The 23,584-nt window shown below is 39.6% G+C and overlaps 1 protein-coding gene across 4 annotated transcripts in view; it reads left to right on the forward strand.

Moving 5' to 3' along the window:
• The window catches only part of CDKAL1 (CDK5 regulatory subunit associated protein 1 like 1), a 235,481-nt gene that overhangs the window by 177,622 nt on the left and 34,275 nt on the right, over positions 1-23,584 (forward strand). For all 4 annotated transcript variants that reach the window (XR_004427012.1, XM_033154687.1, XM_033154688.1 and 1 more), the window contains 2 exons: positions 1,665-1,845; positions 4,289-4,351. Coding sequence is in view for 3 of the 4 variants with exons in the window: in XM_033154687.1 (XP_033010578.1) it covers positions 1,665-1,845; positions 4,289-4,351 (244 nt within the window). In the remaining variant the exon portion in view is untranslated. The remainder of the gene's footprint in view (positions 1-1,664; positions 1,846-4,288; positions 4,352-23,584) is intronic.

A 23,584-nucleotide genomic window follows, 5' to 3' on the forward strand; every position in this document is an offset into this window, starting at 1 on the left:
GGGAGGAAGCTAGGCTACAACATTTCCTTGACAGACTGATTTCTATTTGAAGGGGTTGTTTTTATAAGGATGAGCATTTGGTCATTCAGTATTATTATTGCAATCTGAAATTATGCAGTTCAGACATGGGTCTACTGGCAGATTCTTTTTTGCACAATGCTTTTTTGCATTTGGTTTTGGAATGGGTGCTCAATATGAACATACTGGAAATATTTTCAGACCCCTGGGATTGTTTTAAGGTTGCAAATTAGAATGCAATACCCCAACAGCTCCTTATTTTTTCTGAGAAGAAAATCATAATAAATCATAATAAAAAAATTGGTCAAGAAAAAGAGGGTGTTGGGAGTAATTTCATTTTTTCTTTTATGAATTACTGATTTTGTACATCCTTTTTACTTTTAAAATGTGTTTGTATTATTGTCTATAAGAATGTTAGGAGAACCATAAGGATCTTATGATTTAGGTCAGGCCTGCTACTATTGAATTAAATCTCCTCTTTATCCAAGTTTTCATTTTGTTTGGAAAGAAACATTTAGGGAGGGAAATGTAGTTTTTAATTTCCATATTAGCACCAAAATTATTCCATGTCAAATAGAGAAGGGTTTTTTTTTCTTGGATGGAACACATGTCATGGACATTTCACTGAAACTAGCATGACTGAAACTTACCATTCACGTTCCCATAGAAACTGGGAAATACACATGAAGTGGATGTCATTACCAATGCTGTAGGTATCACATGCTTTAGCTAATGCCAGCTGTGTCATTAAAATGACTGGTATAACTAAACTGTAACTGCTTTTTGTCAAATATAATGTGCATCTTATTAATCTTCGAGATGTCAGACAGTGCTACTTGCCATTCATTTGTAGAGTCGTATAGCTTGCCTCATTTAAGCCTGTCAGAGCTGCAAATCTTTCCCGTGTGAAGCAAGGACAGAATTCAGAATGTTTCTGTATTATAATTTTGGAGTACATATTTATGCAAATCCTGGAAGAGCTCAAAAATATGCTCAGTATATGTCAGTGTGCATTCTTGGATGTGCTGACATTGCACAATTGCCACATCCCCTTGGTAGTCCACACCCCATACCCTAGAAGGGGAATATTCCAATGTTCAGCATACCATCCACACAAACGGCTTGCCATTAACAGTGTGGGTTAGAAAGGTCCCATTCTCTACCAGTGTGCTTCCAAAGAATCTGGCTAGCCCGGAAGCCCTGGAAATTGCTGTGGAGAAATGCCCTGAAGTATTGTAGTCTAGCTGGCCATTTGCTTTCAAAAATGATACCTTCCTAGCCTCTTCCTTGGTCTCTGGGCAGACATGTGTGTTGCAAATATAAAATGGTTTAACTGTTACGGCTTCCCTGAAAGAACCCTAAGAATTTTAGTTTTTTGAATCATGCCGAGAATGATCTCTTAGAAATTCTAAGCTTCCTTGCAGAACTAAAATTTATGGGTGTATTGGAGGGAAACCATGACAGTTAAGCTAGTTGTATTTTGTAGTTTAGACTTTTCCTTATATATAGCTATATTTAATGGTTGTCAGTTTCCATAGGTAAATGCAGTGTGTTATGCAACACTCTAAATGCCTAATATTTTGCTAGGGGAAGAAGCTAATATGTCCAGTCTACAGCTTAACACTTCTTGTTTTCATTCGTTTCAGAGTGCCTGGAATAACAATCGCCACAGACATCATTTGTGGGTTTCCAGGGGAAACAGATGAAGATTTTCAAGAAACCATGAAGCTTGTAGAAGAGTACAAGTTTCCAAGTCTTTTTATTAACCAGTTTTACCCACGCCCTGGGACTCCTGCTGCAAAAATGCATCAAGTTCCAGCCCAAGTAGTAAGTGATATGTCTCCCTCCTCCCCATCTTTAAAGAACAGCTCATCTTATGTGAGATGTTAAGATGTGTATACATGGGTCAGTGGATACCAATAATTTTTTAAATAAAAAAAAATTATTATTTTACTTAGGAGTTTCATTTTGCAGGAGACTGAGGAAGTGATTAGAGTTTAGTTTCATTGGCCTCATTCAATTCAAACTTTTGTTACTGCCAGCCATCATCCAGTTTCAGTGAGTATGTTTTCTAATCATTTAATTTCATATTAAGTATTAAAACAAGTTAACAAAATCATACACACAAAAAGGTAGAGATTGGTAAGAATCTAATAATTATAAAGAGACTGGAGGTATACTTCCTACACCCACACCCACACATCTTTTCTACATTTTTGAAGATTTGTTATGCAGACCAATACTTTCATACATGTCCACTGTAATTATAGTGGACATGTATGAAAGTATTGGTCTGCTTAACAAATCTAGATATAATAAGTCAAATTATATTAATCTTAGTATATATCAAAGGTCAGATTTGCATGTTACATTCTTTTAATCTGTGGAGGCCTGCTTCATAAATATCCACCATGATCACATAGCATTGTAAAATAGTACATCACCTTTCAACCTCTACAGTAAAATCTATTAGGAATTTTGCAAATATTGTTTATAACATTGGGGTTTTCAGGAACATGCTTATATATGGTCAGAAAATTATGCAACCACTTTGTGTTTATCAACCTTGTTGCTAATTCCTCTGGGTTCCTTTTAATGTGGGAAGTAATTTAATTGAACAAGATGAGTTTGTGGGTTGCTGTTTTTTTAAATTGCTTTTGGTCCCAAAGCTTTCAAAGCTAAAAACGATAGTGTCAGTTAATATTAATGTGCATTATTTTAGTGAGTTTAATTTGTGTTTCATCCATCCAGGGACAGTCTTTCACGAAAATGAGAAAAAGTTGACTTATTAACACTTAGTACTTGGTATATAGCATGAAAGTTGTCTTAGACCACCCCTGTGAACTTGAGGCACTATCACGTAATCTCAGTGGCATAATAGACTGGCAGTAAATGTTCTGTGATGATGGGAACTCTGCTCTCTAACAATCCCTTAACTGAAATTAATCCATTTTCTGGCTCCAGTCCATCACAGAGTAGCTGGGGCTGTGTGTACATAAGCCTTTTTAAAAGCTGAATTCCTGCAAATCAGCTGTTTGGTAAGAGGAAGAGGGTGGTTGAAGGACATTTCAAACATGTTATTAGTGGGATTCAGCTTTTAAAAGTTTTCTATATATATGCAGCCCCAGTTGCTGGATTGATTTCAGAAATCATGTATATTAGACCCATTTGAACCTGTTGGCCTCCATCCAGCTAAGGATATACTCATGGAAGCCTGCTTCCACGCATGTCAGTGAAATCAGGACATCTGTCTTTATACAGTTGGCACAGAATCTATTCCTGCAGGTTCCAGATCCCCACCTTGATAGGGTATGCCAGTTTGTGCCCCACGGGGTTTGAAAGAGGGTACCTGGCATCAGGGTAGCACAGGGTTCTGCGGAGGCCTCACTTCTAAAAGCCAATCAGCTACTATAAATACAGAACCACCTTGCAGCTGCAGCATTGCTGTCACCAACATACCTACTTGCCCACCTTCATTTTATTCTTAATTTGAAGTTACTTTGGTGTGCACAGCTGTGTACTGAGGCTTGCTGCAAGGAGGAAATTTATCTAAAGGTGTAATTGGGCCTGGCTCTGAGCAGATTTTGCCTTCCTCACAGCAGTTATCAAGAACCTGTCACAACCTTGTCGCAAGTGGGAGAGGAAAGTTGGCAGCATCCATGGTGGGGTTAAGTGGGAGATGGGCATCCTGAGGGAATTCCTGTAAGCTTTTGGGGTGCTCCTTTCTGCCCACACCCTCAATTTGGCTAGCTGGTAGACTTCCATACTCTGAAGTTGCCTGGGGTGCCATGGTGGGCCCATAGGCTGGAACTAGGACATTGGCAAGTATAGTTAAGCGTCCCAGTGATGGTATCCTCAGCCTACCCTACACTAAACTATGTACACTGTAACCAAGGAAGTTGTGGACACCTTAAATACACATAATCCTCTGCATTGTTTCTTGCTGTCACTCACACACATGTTTCAAAAGGTTGGTTAACAGTAATCAGTGTAAACTTACAGTAGGTTTGCCACAGTCAATTCATTCATTGCATTAATCACAACATAGATACAGCAGCAATAAAAAACATGGTGGAGAAGTTCTGATTTCCACAACATGAAACTATTAAAAAGGAGGTTTCCAACCTGAGCACTAATATGTGAATGAAGCATATTTTTGATTTGCAGTCAAATAGTGCTAAGATAAAAATAGGTTTCCTACGGCTTCATCCAACATGTAATAATTTTGTTTTTCGGTTCTATAATACTATGTTTCCTTGTTTTTCTACAGAAAAAACAGAGAACGAAAGAACTGTCAAGATTGTTTCACTCGTACAATCCATATGATCACAAGGTAAAAATAAATTGCAGATATATTTTTTTTGTCAGCAATACTACTCTGCTAATGATGATGGTATACACGGCCTTAAAGCTACTAAAGGATGCACAACCAGTTCAACCCCTGTGGTGACCTTGGGGGGATAGTTCTTGTTGTTTGGGGACATGGTACTGCTAGGATCAATCTTTGAGGATAGAGCTACCTTCTGTGTAAAAAAAACAACCCACCCTTTCCCTTTGGTTGGAGTTTAGGGCTGTCCCATCTACCTGGACCAGCCAATCATTGACTGATGAATCATTTTGCCTACTTGTACGAATAAAGCACCACTGACTCTCTGTTAGGACCACCTATGGGTTTTCCCTTTCCTCCCATTACTTGGTGTAGTTTAATTTGAATTAGGTCATTAGAGATCAACGGGGTCTTGATACATTTTGCTCTGCACATTTTCAGACCAACAGCAGTGGATCTTATGTCAATCAGCAACATTCTGAGAAGGTTATTTTCTTTTATACTCCTCTAGCTAGGATTTGTACCCTTTGGTGAAGTTTCCATGGGGAGGCCTTTTGCATTCCTCCTCTGCACCAGCCATAATTGAACAGCTAATGTGTTGGAATAATGCAAGCACTTGGCTTTCTTTATGTTTCTAAAACTGATTCTCAAACTGTAAAATGTGGCTGTTAACCCACTGTGATGAATGCATCTATTGTTTTATGGGGAATCCATTTCCAGCACAGATCCTTCCCATCTATAACAGTGTATGTGGGCAGTCACATCATCCTGAGTGGAGGGAATAATGACACACCCTACACTACTGTTCACAACTGCAGAAGAATCTCAGAAATCCCAGTTACCCGTCCATCAACATAGTCTTGAATAGGCAAAAGCAAGAGCGTGGTTCAAGGTAGCTAGTGGTAGCCATCTGGAAAACAGATAACAATACGGCCCTGTCAGGTAGCAATGACATGTTTATCACAATTTTGGTAACTCAGGTTTTTAAATGAATTTGATAAGGATGGCAGTCATCAGTCTAGGATGGCTCCTTCCACTGGCTAGTCATGTACTGGATGATCTGTGGTTTCTCACTGGGCTCCCTATGAACCCAATATGCTAGAGCCCTACCTTGTTTCCCCTTGTTTTTCTCTTTTCTCATCTTTTCTCACCTCTGTTGCTCTTTTGTGCTTTCTTCCCCCCACCCCTCTACCCACCCTTTACAGCAGAGCTTTCCATACTTTACATGCTGGTGACACACTTTTTAGACATGCATCATTTTGCGACACAATAATTCAGTTTTACTAGCAAATCGGAGGTTAAACTAACCCCTTTCCAGTCCCAGGAGGAGCATTGGGAGCATTCTTGCGACACACCTACACACTGCAGCTGACACACTAATGTGTTGCGACACACAGTTTGGAAAGCTCTGCTCTACAGTCTTAGTGGCTGGATGGAGGGGAGAATTGGAGGCTGCTTTGTGGTGTGCAGGAAGGCCTTATACTATAGCCACACCTCGACCATGGTGGGCCAGACAGCAGAGAGTGAGACCTCCCCCCATCTGTTCCTTTTAATTGTTGGTTTGTAGATTTTTACATTTTGAGCTAAGAATTAAATGTGTTGTGACTGCTGGCTTATTAATTTTGTAGGAAAAGGTTTTAGAAGTTTTAATTTGTTTTATTATTAATACTGTGTTCTGGAATTTTGGGTACATAAAGCTTCTTGGAAGAGCAGGACATACACACAGAGAGAGGCATATGTAAAATGATATATAAGCAGTGTAATTATGAAATGTTTTTAGCTAAATAATTCATCCAAGTGCTCTTTTTTTGCTGTGCAATCATAGGCATCATGCTTCAAATGGTAAAGCTTGTGTAAATTGATTAATGGTTGTTTTTTTAAAAGATTGACAACTATGAGTTCTGAAGGGAATTTTGTGATATGGAACTGTTGAAGTTAAATGTAATAATAGATCAATTAAGATATAATAAAGAGAATCAACTGAAGAGACAAAGCTTTGATATTTTTCCCCCTTGTCTAAATTCCCTGGTGGCACAGGGGGTTTTTTTCCTCTCCATTCACAGTACAAGAAAATTCCATTATTCTTTTATTAGCACTCTTATTGGAACTGGGCCATTTGTAACTTTGGTTGCCTCCTTGCACATATCCTTTGTGGCGCTATATCAAAGTATCCTCAACTGTTTTTGACTTCAGTTGTGAGTTTATGCACTTATTTTACTAATGACTCATCAGGAGGTGTGGAAAAAGAATATGAATTCTTAGACTTGTTCTTTTGATCTCTGTTTTAGGGCCTTTTATAAATAACAAAAGTTGCAGGATCAAGTGGCAAATAGTTTTTTTCAAGATCACAGGCTTGTGTAAGGGTTTGTTGGGAGGAATGGAGGTAGAAAAATAAGAGAAGTGCAGCAAAATGAAAAGGCTGTGTTCTTGTCTCCCAAATCATCTCAACTCAAACACGGTACGTTTATATCTTGCTGTGTGTCCATCTGAAACACTCCATTTTCCTTTTGTCATTCTGCATTCCAGCTCCCACTCGCCTATAAAGCAGCTTCAATATACCAACCCTCTGCTATTGTTTTTTAGTTTAAACATTTGCTGTAACCTAATCATGTTCACATCACATTAATTTTTTTAGGTTACAGTTTCTGTAATTCAATACATTGATGCAGCTGCCTTGTGGCAGCCTAGCAAGTTAATTTGCTTCACATATTTTTAGCTCCTAATATTTTCCACAGATTCCATTTTTAAAGTGCAATTTCTTACATTTCTTGGAAGTAAGCTAGTTACAGTGACTTTAGCGGAGCTTATTTCCACATCATGGCTATAATCCAACAAAATCCTAATCTTTGAAGGGTGGGTGTGCCTTTCTGTCCTTGCTTTCCCTAGCACAATTTCAAACTGCTTTTAGTATAGTTTTGCTTGAGGTTTTGGTGAGGCTACTGAATTAGAAAGGACATCAAAACCCAGGGTGTGCTCGCAAGACTCTGAATTAGGGCCAAAGTGTTTTGGACAGTGCTAGAAATATTTCCGCATGCAATACCAACCGTAAGATGTAATAATTGCATAGTATATGTATATCCTCATAGCTGCAGGATACTTCCCTGTTTGCATTTATAAATTTGTCTCTTGAGGGTTTCTCTAGTCCAGTACTTAGGACTTCCATTCCCACTATGTTCAAAGGGAGAGTGAAAGGAGTAGAAAACCATTGAGAAAGCTGGAGGAATGGAGTGGCTATAGAAAGGCAGAGGCTGTGTTTCAAATTCTGTCTAGTCTGTTATCCTTACCAAAGACACCCCAGGGAAATATTATTGTTATCCATGTGGATAACAGTGCATACCAAAAGTGGGAAAGGGAAATGTCCAAGGAATTTCTGCACCTGTTTGTCATAGATCATATATCCTTAGGAGCAAACGCCTTCTTGATAGCTGCCCCCAGACTTTGGAACTGCTTGCCATCGCTGACAACCTTCTGCTAGCTGACAAAAACATTTTTAGGCAGACATTTGGCTCCTAGGTGTTGGTTTTTACTGGTGGTTGTTTTATTGTGATTTACCTATCTTCTTTCCATGTTTTACTTTCTACTAAATTGTGTTTATTATATTTCATTGCATTTGCATAGTTAGCTACCTTGAGCATTGGGTGGAAAGGAATGGTGTAAATTTAACAAATAATATTAAACATATGCCCTTATTTTTAGTAATGGCTTAAGATTAGGACTGTGGGAAGCTGTCTCTTCACTGACCGTGGAGCTTCTTTGTTAATTTTTGTGACATCTGAAAGCACTTATTGGTGATAGACATTTCCCTCTCCTTTTTTTTTTTGGTCCCTGGCTTTATGAATAGTTTTGTGATTTTGCTTTTGTGATTCTTGTGGTATATCTTTATTGTTAAGAGTTCAGAGGACGTTCTTCGGGGGCACAGTGGTTGTCTTAAAACAAACAAAAAAAGGCAGAGGTTAACTCAAGCTCCAGGAGCCTGTTGAAAACCCTGTAGAGAAACAGATGTCATAGCTGACAATTGACTAAAACTGATGAGACTTCTTTCAGCATTTTTGAAGTATTTCTGCATGATGTGGAATAGTTCCAAATTGAGAATTTTCTTCAGCTGATTGATTGGAGAAGTAGGGAGGCTGAGGATCTGAAGAAGTGTGAGTGCACACGAAAGCTCATACCAAGAACAAACTTAGTTGGTCTCTAAGGTGCTACTGGAAGGAATTTTTTTATTTTTTATTTTGTTTTGACTATGGCAGACCAACACAGCTACCTACCTGTAACTGGATCTAAAACGAGATATATTTCATTTAAGCTACAAAGGCACTGATCAGATTTTCCCTGCTTATAAAACCAATATTGGGTTTAAGATAGTATTTCATTGTTTCATTAGCTTGAGAGCATTATATTAATTTCTCTCCTTGGGCTTTCTAACATGTAATATGAATAAGGATCCTTCACCAGGGAACTGATGTCAGTTTCCATGAAACTGACCAAGGTAAAGGCACTCCTTAAGATGGACATGACCCATATTATTGTTGGCATCTGTCTTGTCTCGAGAGACAGTGGAGTGTGCCTCCGGGGGTGAAGTGAAACCACTGCATTAGTAGCACTAAAGTGACCTCTCCGGGGTGCAAGCCTGGACAGTGTGTATGGAGGTCCCGGGCTGCCCAGGCAACAAGACCTTCCTCTTGGTCCAAAGACAAGCAGAGCAATATGTTTAGCACCAGCTTGGCTGCAGGAAGGAGGTGTACAAGGTGCCATCCAACCGTCTTAGAGACTCCAGATTTGTGTAGGGTTTACTCCTTAGCCTTTTCTTCTCCCAAAGATATCCTACAAGGCAGTGGAGGTTTAAGATAAGAGTTTTTCTTCTTCTACATGGGCTACCTTCCCAGGTTGATAAGCCCCATCTGCCCCTCACTTTCCTCTACAGCACATGCAGGAACCACCTTCCTCATCACAGGGCCCACTATTGGTCTTATCTGCTCAGACCCACTGGCTACCTAACACCCCATATACCCCTGAACATTATCCAGACTATACAGAATTGTGTACCCAAGCACATCACTTTCCGCCTCACCTTCAGCATTATGATTCCTTTTAGATGCAGTCCAGCATTATCCCTTTATGTTAAGTCCATGTCAAGTTGTTCTTGAGCTATTTTGTTTTCTCGGTATCTTCTGTTCTAGTTCAAAAGACATTTTCATGTGTTGTATGTGAGAAGAGCTTTTTTGTTTTATATCAAGAGAATGAGAGATGTTATAGGAGCCAGTGCTTTTTATCAGGCTGAACAGTAGTCTGTTCACAAAGGCATTCTTACTGAAATAAGAAATTTATTACAGCCTCCTAATATGTTGCAAGGAAACATTTTCTTAAAGGCATTAAGACATAATATACTAGGGTTGAGATAACCTCTGTGGCTTGCATCTTTGGGACAGCGCTTTGGAAGGAAAACAGAAAAACTGCCCTGATGGTTGATTGCATCTTTATAAAATACAATCCAGGTGAACACGCACCATTATATTGTTTTGGCTAGTGCTTCTTGGGCCTTTTGTTCAGGGCTAGTCCAAGTTTGCTTGTTTACTTTGCTTGTTTTTACTGTCCTAAGAGAAATAAAATTCCCAAATGTCTTATTGTATCCTGAGCAGCATAACAATAACACATTAAAAGATCAAGAGTTGATCGGAGTATATTTTCTCATTTTCATTTTTAATGAGTGGCACTTCTTTACTTCTGTCTCTTTACAGATGTGTCTATCCCAAGGGCAACCCTTGTCCCTCTCAGTTTTGTCCCTTGAACTCCTGGAATATAAAATAGCTGATGAGGTGTTATCTTGTCTATTTCAGAAAAGCAGATTGGGCAGAATGTGTTGATAAAGATAATAGATTAGGTTAATAGAAGAATTTAGGGTGTGTGGTTTTGGTCCTTCACCTGTATGCGCATCATGCTGTTGTTCAGGGATAGTTTATCAAATCAAAGAGTCATCTTAGGTACTTGCAAGATTGCAGCATTGCCAGATATATTGAATACACAAACTACTTTCAACTACCGGTAAATAGCTTAGAAATAACGATAATTGTGTGGGCTTGAGTTTTTTCACCTAAATTGTATTTTGGCTAATTGTTTAGTAATCTAACAAAAGTTATATGAACAAACAAGGAAACTCTGAACAAATTGTAGAAACATTTGTATTTGATACTTTATTTTTAAAGGGGGCAGAGGTTTTCTTAACAGAGGGATGTTTACTAATTCTGGGGTGAAATATAGCCTTGGACCTCTCTTCCTTCCTGCCCCCTCATTTTGGGCATTAACAGAGATGCACATCTATGAGCAATCTAGTACATTTTTCCTCAATTGTGCTTAACATTTGCAAAATGCTTTCCCTATGTTTCTGTGATGTCCCACAAATGGATTTGGTGTCTGCACAAAACAGAGAAAGATGAGCTTTTCGAAGGTAAATGGTGCTCCTGTCCCCCTCCCATTGAGAACAGCAAGCTCTCCATCACAGATCCTTCCACATGGCTGGTGTCTGTAATTGCAGAATAGTAAAAATTTGGTAGACCACTCCCTGCTGACGTTAAGAATCGTTCCTACGTTTGTCCTTTTCCAGAATTCTGCATGTATTTATAATATTTATTTCCTGGTTTTCAGTGTAAGCAAATGAAGTGTTTTCACTGCAAAGCTGTCACTTGATCCAGTCCTGTCTTTGTGACAGTAGGCTCTGGACGATGTGCTACAGTCTTTCTGTTCTTCCAAAGCTTTTCTCCTGAAGCAGTCTGCACACCACCAAGTACCAGTATGTAGCTTACGAGTCACCTATGTGTGGGACTAGCCAGAGACCACAAAGCTTATATTACTTTATATAAGCTATGAGTCCTCAAAGCAGTGTAAGCCTAAGTGAAATTAATTTTACCAACAATATAACCTAAATAAGTTCTATTTACTTTAGTAGAATTATTCCACTGTAGGCAGCTTGTTGTATTCACTGCTACTTGTTCAGCATCACCAGGTAAAAATAAAAATAATTTACAACAGGACATTAATACCTTGTGAAATAGTTGGGTTGAAAAAGTATGGAATATATAGAATGTAGAGATGATGTAGTGAATAGCAATACAGATATTTATAAATGTGTTGTCATGTGTGAGTATGAGATCACAGAGAGGCATTGGATTATTTTGCATCTTCACACACAAACACTGCGTGGAGAGAGAGAAATACTGTTTGTGAGATTCAGTGGTAGCTCTCATGTATGTTAAATTATGCATGTGCAAAATACTCATTTACTAAGAGAAATGAATCAAGAACCAGGCATCGTAGTAGAATGTATGAGCATTTGTTTTTCTTTTGGAACTGGGGGGGGGGGAATGCATTGTAAAACGAAGACATTTGAGATTACTGTATTTAAAAAGCTTGTGCAGGACAAGTCATTAAATGCCAATTCATGTGTCAGGCAGACAGTGGCAGCTGCTTCTTAATGTGTGGCATTATCCAATATTAAATCAGTGGCAAATGGACAGTTTGATAGATACTGTCATCAATGCAAAGATTATTAAAATGATTTTGAAACTCACTATTAACTTTGTTTTAAGCTAAGTACCATTTAGGCTTATGCAAGCTTACCCCCTCACAGCGACCATTGCCTTTCCAGCTTTTTAGCTAACAAAGCACAGGCCATCTCTGCTAGTTCTTTGGTGACAGTGTAAGCCTGTTTATGGTTTTCTATGCATATCATAGCGAAGGGTCTATGAACAAAATTTCCATTTGCAAGCACATCATTGTGGAATAGTACTCAGTGGTCTTTTCACTTTGATTGATGGTTTTGGTTTTGCACCATCTGGCTTCTGATAGGCTGCATTAATCATAACCCAGAAAAAGAAAACCAAGAAAATATATGCATTACTGTTTAATGTCTGTGCATGTCAATGTCTGGGAGTGTTAATTTCAGTATATAACATTAAAAACATTTATATTGATAGATAAAAATTGGTTACATATGAAATTACTTATGCAGCCTACATAGAGAGTGATCCATTCATGTGTGTATATTTCACAGTAGTTCAGCAGCTCACTTATGTTTCATTCAGGCTGAAATCCTCTACACACATATATGGGGGAATGTCCCAGATGTGGACTTTGCATCTGAGTAGATATGTGTAGGATTGTGCTGTCAGTTTTCTTCCATTTCTAACACAAGAGATTATAAATGAATCCAAGCACATCAAAATGACTAGGTGTATGATTAATATTAGATTTTAGGCCACTTAAAAATGGCCTTTGGGGTTCAAAATTATTTGTTTTGCGTTCTTTGTAAAACCACAAAATTGTGTGTTTTTTTTGTAAAACCATTTCAAAATTGTGAATATTATTTTAAATCTCTTTGAAAAGATTCGTCAGCTCTGTTTCAAATATGTACTATGTATTCTTAGATATTAGTATCATCAAATACATGAATTTAATTTTCACGTGCAGTTCATGAATATGATGGGTACTGTTACTTTATCATTAAAGCCTCCTATTTAAAACCAAATATTTTAATAGATTTTAGTTCATTCCTTAAAATGTATCAACATATAAGCAAGCTTGATTGAAGGAGCAAGTTACACCAGCAGTGTTAGATTTTTTAAAATGCTGCCATTGTGCTGATGAAACATCTAGATAAGGCTATTAAAAAAGAGAGACTCAGGGTGTAATTCAGTGTTGTGCTATGGAAGATTCTGTCTGTGCAAGCATTTTAGCTTGCCAGCTGGAACAATCCCTCCTTCTGCAGGGCTTCTGCTGATGAGGCTCGCTAGGTGAATCTTGCCTTAAAAGACTAGCGACCTAACACTGCCTCACATATCAGTTAACCACAAACAAGTCATAATAAGCTAAAAAAAAAACTGCAAAAAGGTATCTCTGGAGCAAATAGCTTCTGATATTTAGAAATACAATATTGCATAGATGTTCCTTGGTATCTTTAATCCTTCATTCTTGTTTTTAAGTAACATATTGTGCCATTCACTGTGCTTTATTCATCGTGATTTGATTGGTTCTTACACCAGACTTGTGTCTAGGATAGTGCTTTTCCAGTTTTCCAGATTGTGATCTGAGTCAGAGTGATAGGGAATGGATTCTTCTGAAAGGTGGTAGTTGGCACATAAGGACAATATATTGGTTGCTGTCCTTCCATTTCACACTCCCCTACCTAGTGGTAGTCCTGCTTGTTGTGTATTTGGATTAGCAGTAATCACCATGGTTGACATCTGGCTTGTGGTTGTCTGACTTTGTCAATGTGCATGCCACCCACAGAATACTATGGATTTGATACAGAACTCCATTCCACTCACAGAAGGAGTTTCTGTTCACAAAAAGGATCATTCCATGACTTGGAGCAGAACATTCGGCTCCAACCCCTTGTTTGCTGTGGACAGCATAAATCTGAAAGTGTATGAAATGCTTTCAACCATCTACAGTGCAATATAGCTTGATGCTGCTGGTGATCTAATACACAACACAAAGTTAAGCTTTTTATGTAAACCTGCTTGCTTTATTACCTCAGGCATAGATTCCATCAAGTGAAAGCCACAGTACTATATTCCGCAACATTTATGAGATGTCTCAATTTAAAAATTATATAAACAGGTGTGTAAAGATAAGAATTATCAAAATAATTATGCTAAGTTTCAGGTGTCTGGCTTTACTAGTACTATAGCTAGGGTGGTGGAAACCCCAAATTATAAGCACTCTGACAAAGCTAGGAATAAACATTAAATTCCTGTGCATCAGAGCATTGCAGTTTTGGAATCCTGGGCAACAAGTCACCTGGGAGTTTTACTTGTCTATGTTCATGAAGGCATCTTTCTTTTCCAGTTCTGAAGACATTTGTAGAAGTTTAAAAGCTAAATTTCAAAGGTAGAAAAATAGAATTTGTATGTAATTTCCTAAAAAATTACCTTAACACAACTAGGTGTACATAGCACTCAGTAGTACCTTGGCTCTGACACAACTCCGTTGGTGGGGTGAATGAAGCACAGTCAAACTGTAAATAAAATAAATAAATGTGAAAGGCTGAGTTTTGGGGGATGGGAGCTGCATCATTTCAACTGAGCTACTTGGGGAGGTAATGCAAATGATGAAGTGCTTTGGGGAGATTTTCTCCCCAAACATCCAAAAAAACATCTGAAACTGTTTTTAAGCTGAGCAGCCAGTAAGATCCAATACAAATTTCTCTGACTCTCCAGCCTGTCTTCTCTCTTGCTTCAAAATCTTTGGGACATAACATATAACAAAAGAGAGTGGAAGGTGCAATCTACACATCTTCCTGCCAGCTAAAACAAAAACCACCAGGTCTAATTTTAGCCAAACTAGTCTTGACAGAGTTTATTTTAGGGTAAATATTTATCAGGTTTATTTGAAGACATTTGGCATAGTCTTCATTATAATTAAGTCGTATAGTTTGGGACAAAATAAATGCTGCCCTAGGAAGCTATCAAGAAATCAGAAAAACCAGTTGCTGACAGAGCGAAAACAAACAAACCCAGGTTGGCTATTCTGCACACTCTCTCCCATGCTGACTTAATGGCCTTAGTTTTAACATATCTGGAGCCTTGATTTATTGGTTCTAAGATGTGCTGGATTCCTTAATGATTCTGTGCAAAAGGGAGTGGGTGCGATCTTGCAAGATACTGTGATAGATCACGGGCATGTTGAGACATTTTTTACATGCAAGACTCCCTACCAAATGGCACCCAGCAGTTGCAGTTTGATACTGCTTCAATCTGATCAAGATGGAATGAGTTAATGGGTTGGTAATGAATTTCGTTCAGTTTACTTTTCTAAGCAAACAGACCTAATTCATTTTCTTTAGACTAATACATAGATTAAAATACAGGGTTTTTTATTTGGATTATGCTATAAAAATAGAACAAAACGTGTATTTTGGGAGGAAATATGTGTAAATGTTAGCTGAAAATATATAAAATTGTGCATTTTAGTGAAAAATACTGGATTTGTGTGATTTTTTTTAAAAAAATGAGGAAATGGAAGGAACCTATGCTTGAACACATGCGAAACTGACATAGACCAAAAATATCCATCCACCCTACCATTAAATAATTACAAGCTGCTATGGTTCTAAAAGCTTTTTTCTTCCTTACCAAATAGATAGGAAAGCTGGTAGCCTCCTAAGAATTATGAATAAGAAAGAAGATTGTGGTCTTGAATTTTAAATGCAAGGCAATATTCTAAAGTTGACACTCAGTGCCACACTCTTTATAACACCCTGCCCAGGGCCAAGCCCTACCATGAGGCAGAGTGAGGCAGCTGCCTCAGGTCGCAAATTCTGAGAGTGGAAAGTGGTTAGAAGCGTGTGCTCACACCTGCACAAAGTTGCATTTGCTGACTTACCTGGCTTTGGAAAGGTGGTGCAAGGGCTCTGGTCTGGCAGCATCCCCACCCCATCGTGGCAGGGTCCTAGAGCCCTTGTGCCTCCTTCTCAAAGCCAGGCAAGTGTTTATCAGGCATTGGGAAGGAGGAGGGAGGACTCTAGGACCCTTCCGTAGCCCTTGTTCCACCTTCCCAAAGCTGGTCATGCAGCTCTCCACCTTGCATGAGGCTGGTTCTGGGGATTCCTGGCTTTATGTGTTTTTGCATATACACGTCTACCCCCAGAACCTAACCCTCATGTAAGATGCAAGGCACCTGTACCGGTATTTTATTTTAAATAAGAAATATGCAGAAAATAATTGGAATGAAAGTTCAGTTATTTAAAAACAATATATTACTAATCCAGAGGTACACATTACCTGTATATAGTTTATTTGTTCTTGGTATGAGCTTTTGTGTGCATGCACACTTCTTCAGATACACACACGAAAGCATGCACACAAAAGCTCATACCAAGAACAAACTTAGTTGGTCTCTAAGGTGCTACTGGAAGGAATTTTTAAATTTTGTTTTGACTATGGCAGACCAACACGGCTACCTACCTGTAACATATAGAGTTTGCATACAAACAGGTATAAAACAAAACCATCTAGAAGATACAGTGAAGCAGCTTCCTTTATAATGTTGCTATTCATTATTACTATACAGCAACATAAGTCAGATTTCAGTGTTGGACATTGTTACTGCTAAAGATGCTGTGTTGTCTATAATAATAGTTAAAATATCCTTATGAATTAACAATGATGAGTTCTCTATTGGGAACTGATTCTGGTCTTATTAACTGCCTCAAGGTGAATTAAGTATAGAAAATATAACCCTCATTATTAACTTGTTTTTCTTTTTCATAACCTGTGAGTTTCTCCAGTGGGAGTTTTTTGGATGGGGGAAAAAAGAAGAGAGGATAAACAATGAAAGAAATAAAATTCATCTTTTATGGTGTCTATCACTTTGGGGCTTGCAGAGATATTCTCAAATATTTTTATCATCTCTGTTGGCTTTGTTTGCAAAGCATACCATTCATAAATTATATTTGATGAAGGCAGAGAAAAATTGATGTAAATTGTTGAGAGAGCCGGTGGCATAGAGGACAGAGTGCAATGCATGGATCTAAACCTCAACAGGAAGTGATCTGACCATGACAAGGAACTGATGTCAATATCCCCCACTTTCAGATCACCTTCTCATACCCAGTTGAGAAAGCAAGGTCCAGAGTGTGGACTGCCACATGTGTTCGGCCAGTGACATGTTGGGACAACCTTCCCTGAGCCAATCATCTTGTCATGGATGTTGAAGTCCCCCAGAACCAGCAGTCTGGGAGTCCTCAACACCTCTGACAGCAGCTCTGTCAGCTCAGGCAGGGAGACTGCTGGGCAGTAGCCAGTTTCTGTTCAAAAGTGGGGTATAAATATTATAATTCAGATGTATAAGCCTCAGTTGAAAGATATTACTAGGCGTCATCTAGAATACAATTAAGGCATTTTACAAATAGGCTATCTTCCTTTCCCCTTTGACTCCCTCTTTTTTTACCTCTCTCACCTACCCATTCCTAATTCTTATGTTGTCTGTACATTTAGCACCTAGTGGGAAAAGTGGGGGAGCTACAGTATTCTCCACACTTCTTTTTTCTACACGGAGGGAATATGTTTATCTCACTTCTGATCCTCTTTAGGCTGTGAAAGAGCTTCAGCAGCAAGTGCTCAAAAGCTGGCTCACATAATTCCTTAGACTTTTTGTTCAGAAGCCATATTTCAGTGCAGGAAAAAAAACACCGGGATGCATCTTAATCCTGTAAGCATCTCATGAGGTGCAAGAGAGGACACCTCTTAGAGTCTGCCTGAGGCTTCAGGAATGGTTTTGTGGCATCTCTGCGCACACTGCATGGTACCTGGGTCTGCAGAACTTTGTGAATAGTCAGTTTGTTTTTCAGAGCTCCTCTAGAGCCATAACTATCCCGAGTCTTCTGATGCAGTGCTGTTATGTTCTGTGACTGTGTGACAGTGCAGTCACATTTCTCTTTTGAAATGAAAGATCACAACCTCAGCTCGGTAGAAGTCAAGTCAGTTCTTTACGGATGAAAGCACAGGAATTGTTTGTTCTTCATGGCAAAGATCAAAGGAATATTTTAATGGTAAAACACAAACCTTCAACCTCAGCTCATTAAAATGAATTTGCCTTTTCACTCTCAAACCCTGCTGCTGCACAGTGTTTGTTTTACAGCATAATACGTGACACAGGGAACACTTGGGGTTTACATAATTTGACCTTGAGTATGCATTACTTGAACTAACGTCTACTAAGCAGGCTCCTTCATAGCCCCCATGTATTTCAATGGGATGTGCAAGATGGTTGGATTTACCCTCTGCCATAATCTGAATGCTTTCCAAATTCCAGTCGAGGGACTTGAGTGGATCACTTATAACCCAGCAGCAGATTTCTGTGTGCAAGTATGGTATTGCAGTAGATTTTTTTTAATAATAGGTTTTTTCTTTATTATAATTCTATTGCTATGTAGTTAATGTGCTTCTTAATATTAACACTGCACACTAATAGATGTTATTAGGTTGGGAAATGAATAAAACTTAACTGGTCTTCGAAAAATAGAAGAAAGTTCAAATGCACATACAGTATAATATTGAGATTAATGTTATATACGGTAACAACTGGGGCACCAGATCACATTCTTTCCCACTACTGTGAAATGTATAGTAATCACTCCTAAGTTTACAGCTATACATGTACAAATTTATGAAAAACATTCTCCTCTTTTCCCCTTTCTTTTTGTGGATGTGCAAGTGGCCAGTCTGGACTCCCCCTACTCCTGCCTTAAATGTTTCTGACAGCTCTTTTTCATCTTACTCTATAGTAGCTTATACTACACTGGTTTCTGAATCAGGCCTAATTCCTCATATCAATTTCCTTTTTATATTTAGGCCTCATTTTTTTGCCTTCTAGGAGTTTAAGTTTTTTAAAAGTTGAGAATTTTTACCGTTGATCTCATACTTATAATAGGAGAACTGCAACGGAAATAAAGACAAAGTTAATGTTTCTTCTCCTTTGTCTTCAAAAGTAGTGCTGAAAGCGATCCCCCAGTTGAATCCTGAAAAGCTACTAGTTTTCCTTTTTACACTGCCTAGCACATCTCTGGTGATAAGTGAACACAATAAATATTAGTAGTAGGTTCAGTGTTTTAGTGTTAAACCAGAAATGCAACAAAAAATACTTTGCAAAAACGTGTCATGCATAGAAAAGTTGAGTTTGCACAGTGTTCTTCTGTGTGTACACTGCCTGCTACGCTGTTCCATAGAAGTTCCCCTGTTCTTATTTGGACTTGGTTTATAGAGATTCAGTTTTGTCCTAGGGAAGTTTTTAATGTGTGACATTTTAATGTATTTTTAATCTTTGTTGGAAGCCTCCCAGAGTGGCTGAGGAAACCCAGCCAGATGGGTGGGGTACAAATAAATTATTATTATTATTATTATTATTATTATTATTATTATTATTATTACTGTGGTTCCAATATATCAGGAGGGCACCATTCTGCTGCAATGTGTTTGTGTCTGCTATCTTCTGTTGCTCTATTGTCACTGTGTTTCTCATTCTTATGCTCTCAATCAGATGGGTAGGCCTGCCACTCCCATTATAATTTAGTTCAGCTTGTTCTCATCATGTGCCGCCTTTGTGAAACCCCATTCTAAGTAATTTTTGGAAGTATGGACTTTTTTCATACATTCAAAAATCTAAGTGTAATCAGAAAAGCAACTGTGATCTTTAGGCAAAAGAACATGTTGACAGGAATGGTAATGTTTAACTAATTCCTGCTTCTCATGGGGTTATTCAGGGAGGTCTGTTAAAGGTAAGTATTCTTTCAGAATTACAGCAGAGAACAGGAGTCTTTATTTTAATTGAGGGCTGGATAAAATACAAACTAATTAACCCCAAATAAGCTTTCTTGTTTGCCCCCCTTTTAAAATGAACTTGGGGTTCTCAGTTTTGCAATTTCAATCATATTTTTAGATTGCATTTTAACACCATCTGCACCTTGAAAAAGATGGTAATATCTTGCACAGTTGGAAATACTTGTTAATGAATACTTGGGGGGAAGAGTATGAAGGGATAGATATAGTCCAGCTAATTAAGTTAAATTATAAACAACATATAGTGGAGAAGATTATATATTTGTCATTCTACTTTACCTGCTCTACCTATTAGATATATGTAACTGCTGCAGATAGACACACTCATATGATTACAATGTCAAAGTGATGTCTGGCTTTCCTTTTCTACTTTAAAGAGCTGTTTTATAACAGAACCAAATCAAGTCTACAGTGGTGCCTCGCTAGACGAAAATAATTCGTCCTGCGAAAATTTTCGTCTAGCGGGTTTTTCGTCTAGCAAAGCGGCAATGCAAGCCGCGCTTTCGCTAGACGGGGGGGGGGAGACGAAAAATTTTCGTCTTGCGAGACAGCCCCATAGACTTTTTCGTCTTGCGGGGCAGCCTTCCATTAGACGAATGCCTTCGTCTAGCGAGTTTTTCGTCTAGCGAGGCATTCGTCTAGCGGGGCACCACTATACATCTTGGTGGTCAGCCTGCAACCCTGATACTAGCTCTCTGGGATATGAAGGAAGGGGCTTTATTTATTTCTTCTTCTTCTCCCCCCCCTCTTTTTCTCCGGTTTAATGGTATTGCAAAGTCACGTCTGTAAATATATTTTAAACTGAAGATAACTTGGATCAGAAGTATTCTTCACCACTAGTTCCTATGGTGGCTGGCACACTTTGGGACTGGTAAGGTGGAAGGCAAGGAGAAGTAGATAGAGACAGAACCAGTGGCAGGTGCATGTTAGAGAGCTCATCCGTTACATTGAAAAGTTGTGGGAATGAGCTCTGGCTCAAATTAAGTTCTGTGTGTACTTGTGCAGCTGATCCACCATATCTGATTTTTAAAAAGTTGTTTATTTGCTAATCGCCCCCTCAAGTACAGTAGAATATATTGTCACCTTTTCTTTCCTTGTTGTTCTATAAACATTTTCTTTCTTGTCAAATACTGAAGTCAGTAGCTGCCTCCTAGAGAGCATTATAGAAAAGAATTGGCCTATTTTACTTCTAAAGCTGTCAAAACAATATGAATGCTAGTTTGGGGGTTTGTCTTTGTTTGGGGGCATGTATCGGGCCAAAATTACTGTCATAAGGATAGCCTTTTGACTGATTGACAATACAGTATCTGAGAAGTGATGTGGGCTCTCATAATAATGTGACATTTTATGAGCAGTTTGACTGCTTTCATTACCTGAATTTATACCTGGATTTCCATATGAGAGCTGCTCAAGATAGGAATGCTGTCAGGACAGAGTTTGTGGGACAGTTTTGAAATCATTGTTGCTGTCTCTAATAAGATGAAGGCCCAGCACTGGTAAATATTTTAATTGCAAAGAAAAAACAGTTGATATTAATTTGTAGGTTATTGAAGAAGAAAGGTTTGCAGGTTCATTTCAAAAGATATGCAAGCAAATGTTGAACTTGTTTCTCTTCTGTTATTGTTGTATAAGTAACTTTAATTAGAACATTTCTAAATACAACGTCACTGGGAGCTAATATTCCTCCTATTTATTTATTTTTACTAAGAAGAGTTTTTCAACAAAATATCACAGAATAGTTTTCAGTGTTTGGAAGAGGTGTGGAGGAATGCTGTTGTTTACTTTTTCAAACAATGTGTTTTCTCATTTATAACTGAATATTAATATTTAGCATTTTTATTGTACCACTGCAGCATATTACAATTAAAATATTGGTATGTCCTTTCATTTAGACTGTTCCCATGTATACATAAGCTTGTTTTGGCCATGTTGTGGTGAAATTTTTATGTTAACAGCACAAAATATATAAATCCTAAATATTTTATTTTAAATACCATAAATGCAATTTCACTACTAGGTAGGTTACCGTCTGAGATAGTTAAATCCAACCCAAAAGTGGCATAGGAAGCCCAGGGGCGGGGCGTCACTTCGTACAATGCATGCTACGTAGCAGGTTGCTGGCGGCGCTGGAGGGGCAAACCTCAAGCAAGCCGTGGAGTGAGGCTTTTTACCGGGTGGCTTGGGAGGCACCGTTGCCTTGCTCCGCAGCTTGCTCACTTACCCGCTCAGCGCTTTGCTTCTTCCTGCTGCTCAGGCTGCGGGTGGAGGCGAGGAGGGCCCAGGAGGGGTGTCAGCGGCCCTCCCTCACCTCCATCTGCAGCCCGAGCAGCAAGAAGAAGCAAAGCGCGCGCCGAGCAGGTGAGCGAGCAAGCCGCCGAGCGGCGTGGCTCAGCTTGGGCGTCGTGGGGGGCCGCGCCAAGTGTCACCCCCTACAGTGTGGCACCTGGGGCGGCCCACCCCCAATGCAACCCCCTTGCTCCGCCCCTGCAACCCAATGATATTTGCTTTCAAAAATGTACCTCTGGAAATTACAGTTTACATCAATTCCATTGCAATTAGGCTCTCTTACAAATATATGTATGGCACTTTGAGTGTTATTCTGTTACCTATGCTACATCACTGTTAATTTAGTTCAGTAGTCCATGTGTGATGAAAAATGTAGCGTTATCAGTTTTCTCAAGTTTAAATGTTAATGATTAGTATATCCTAGTCCCATAGGCACAATTCACAATATCAGAAAATTGGTGCTGCTTGCTATCAGGGGCGTTGCGCGGGGGGCGGGCCGCCCCGTGTTCCAGGGGAGGGGGCGTGACACTTGGGCCGCCCCTCCGCCGACCCCCGAGCAAGCTGCGGAGCAAGGCCGTTCCGCCCCACGGCTCGTGCGGGGCCCGCCTGCCGGCACCGCTATGGGGCTGCCCCGCCCCTGCTGCACGAGCTGCCGCAGAAGCAGCAGCGCCAGCCCAGACGTGAGTGCGCATGTGCACTCCATCTGGGCCGGTGCTGCCACTTCCACGGCAACGCTGCGAGCCCGCCGGGTGAAAAGGCGGCTTGTGGGGAGCTGCCGATGGCGCGCGGCAGCCCCATAAGCCGCCTTTTCACTCAGAGGACTTGCAGCGTTGCTGCGGGAGCCCAGCGACGGAGTGCGCACAGCGAGATGTTGCGCATGCGCACTCTGTCTAGACCAGCGCTGCCACTTCCATGGCAATGTTGCCAGCCTGCCGGGTGAAAGGGCAGCTTGTAGGGAGCTGCCAATCGCGCGTGGCAGCCCCACAATCCGCCTTTTCACCTGGCATGCTCGCAACATCGCCGCAGAAGCGGTGGCGTGCGCACTCAGTCCTGACGTTGCGCCCCCAGGGGGTGCCTCCTCCATGCTGCCACCCCGGGCAGTGCGGAGCCTTCCTCCGCCCCTGCTTGCTGTAAGTGTTCATTATTTGGTTGTCAGCTATCTCCTCATAGCTTAAAGAAAGGGGTGGGGAGAGAATGTGTAACCCAAAAACCCACTGTGGCTCATGCATGGTCTGTGAAACGATGGTTTCCTATGGTGTCTGAACCCAGTACTTTTAAGATTGAACATTATAATCAAAAATTTTAGTGGATGTTAGTAGAAAGAAATTCAAAAGGAACAATAGTACAATAGCTTTATGAGAATCTACTGAAATAGTAGCATAATAGTTTTATGAAGACCTGCTTCACAATATGCAAATTTTTATGTGTTTATCAGAATTCTTCTTGGGATCTGAAGTTGTGCAAAACAAAACAAAACAAAAATACACAAAAGCCAAAATGGATGTGGAAAAAATAAATATTTGGTGGGCTTGATGGAAAAGCCTCAGTCTACAGATTACATTTATGATAGGAAAGCTGCCATTTTTCCTTGCTTGTAACATGTGACCACCCCCAGCTCCCATTG

This window comes from Lacerta agilis, chromosome 7 (genome assembly GCF_009819535.1).
Source record: "Lacerta agilis isolate rLacAgi1 chromosome 7, rLacAgi1.pri, whole genome shotgun sequence".
Taxonomy (NCBI): Eukaryota; Metazoa; Chordata; class Lepidosauria; order Squamata; family Lacertidae; genus Lacerta; species Lacerta agilis.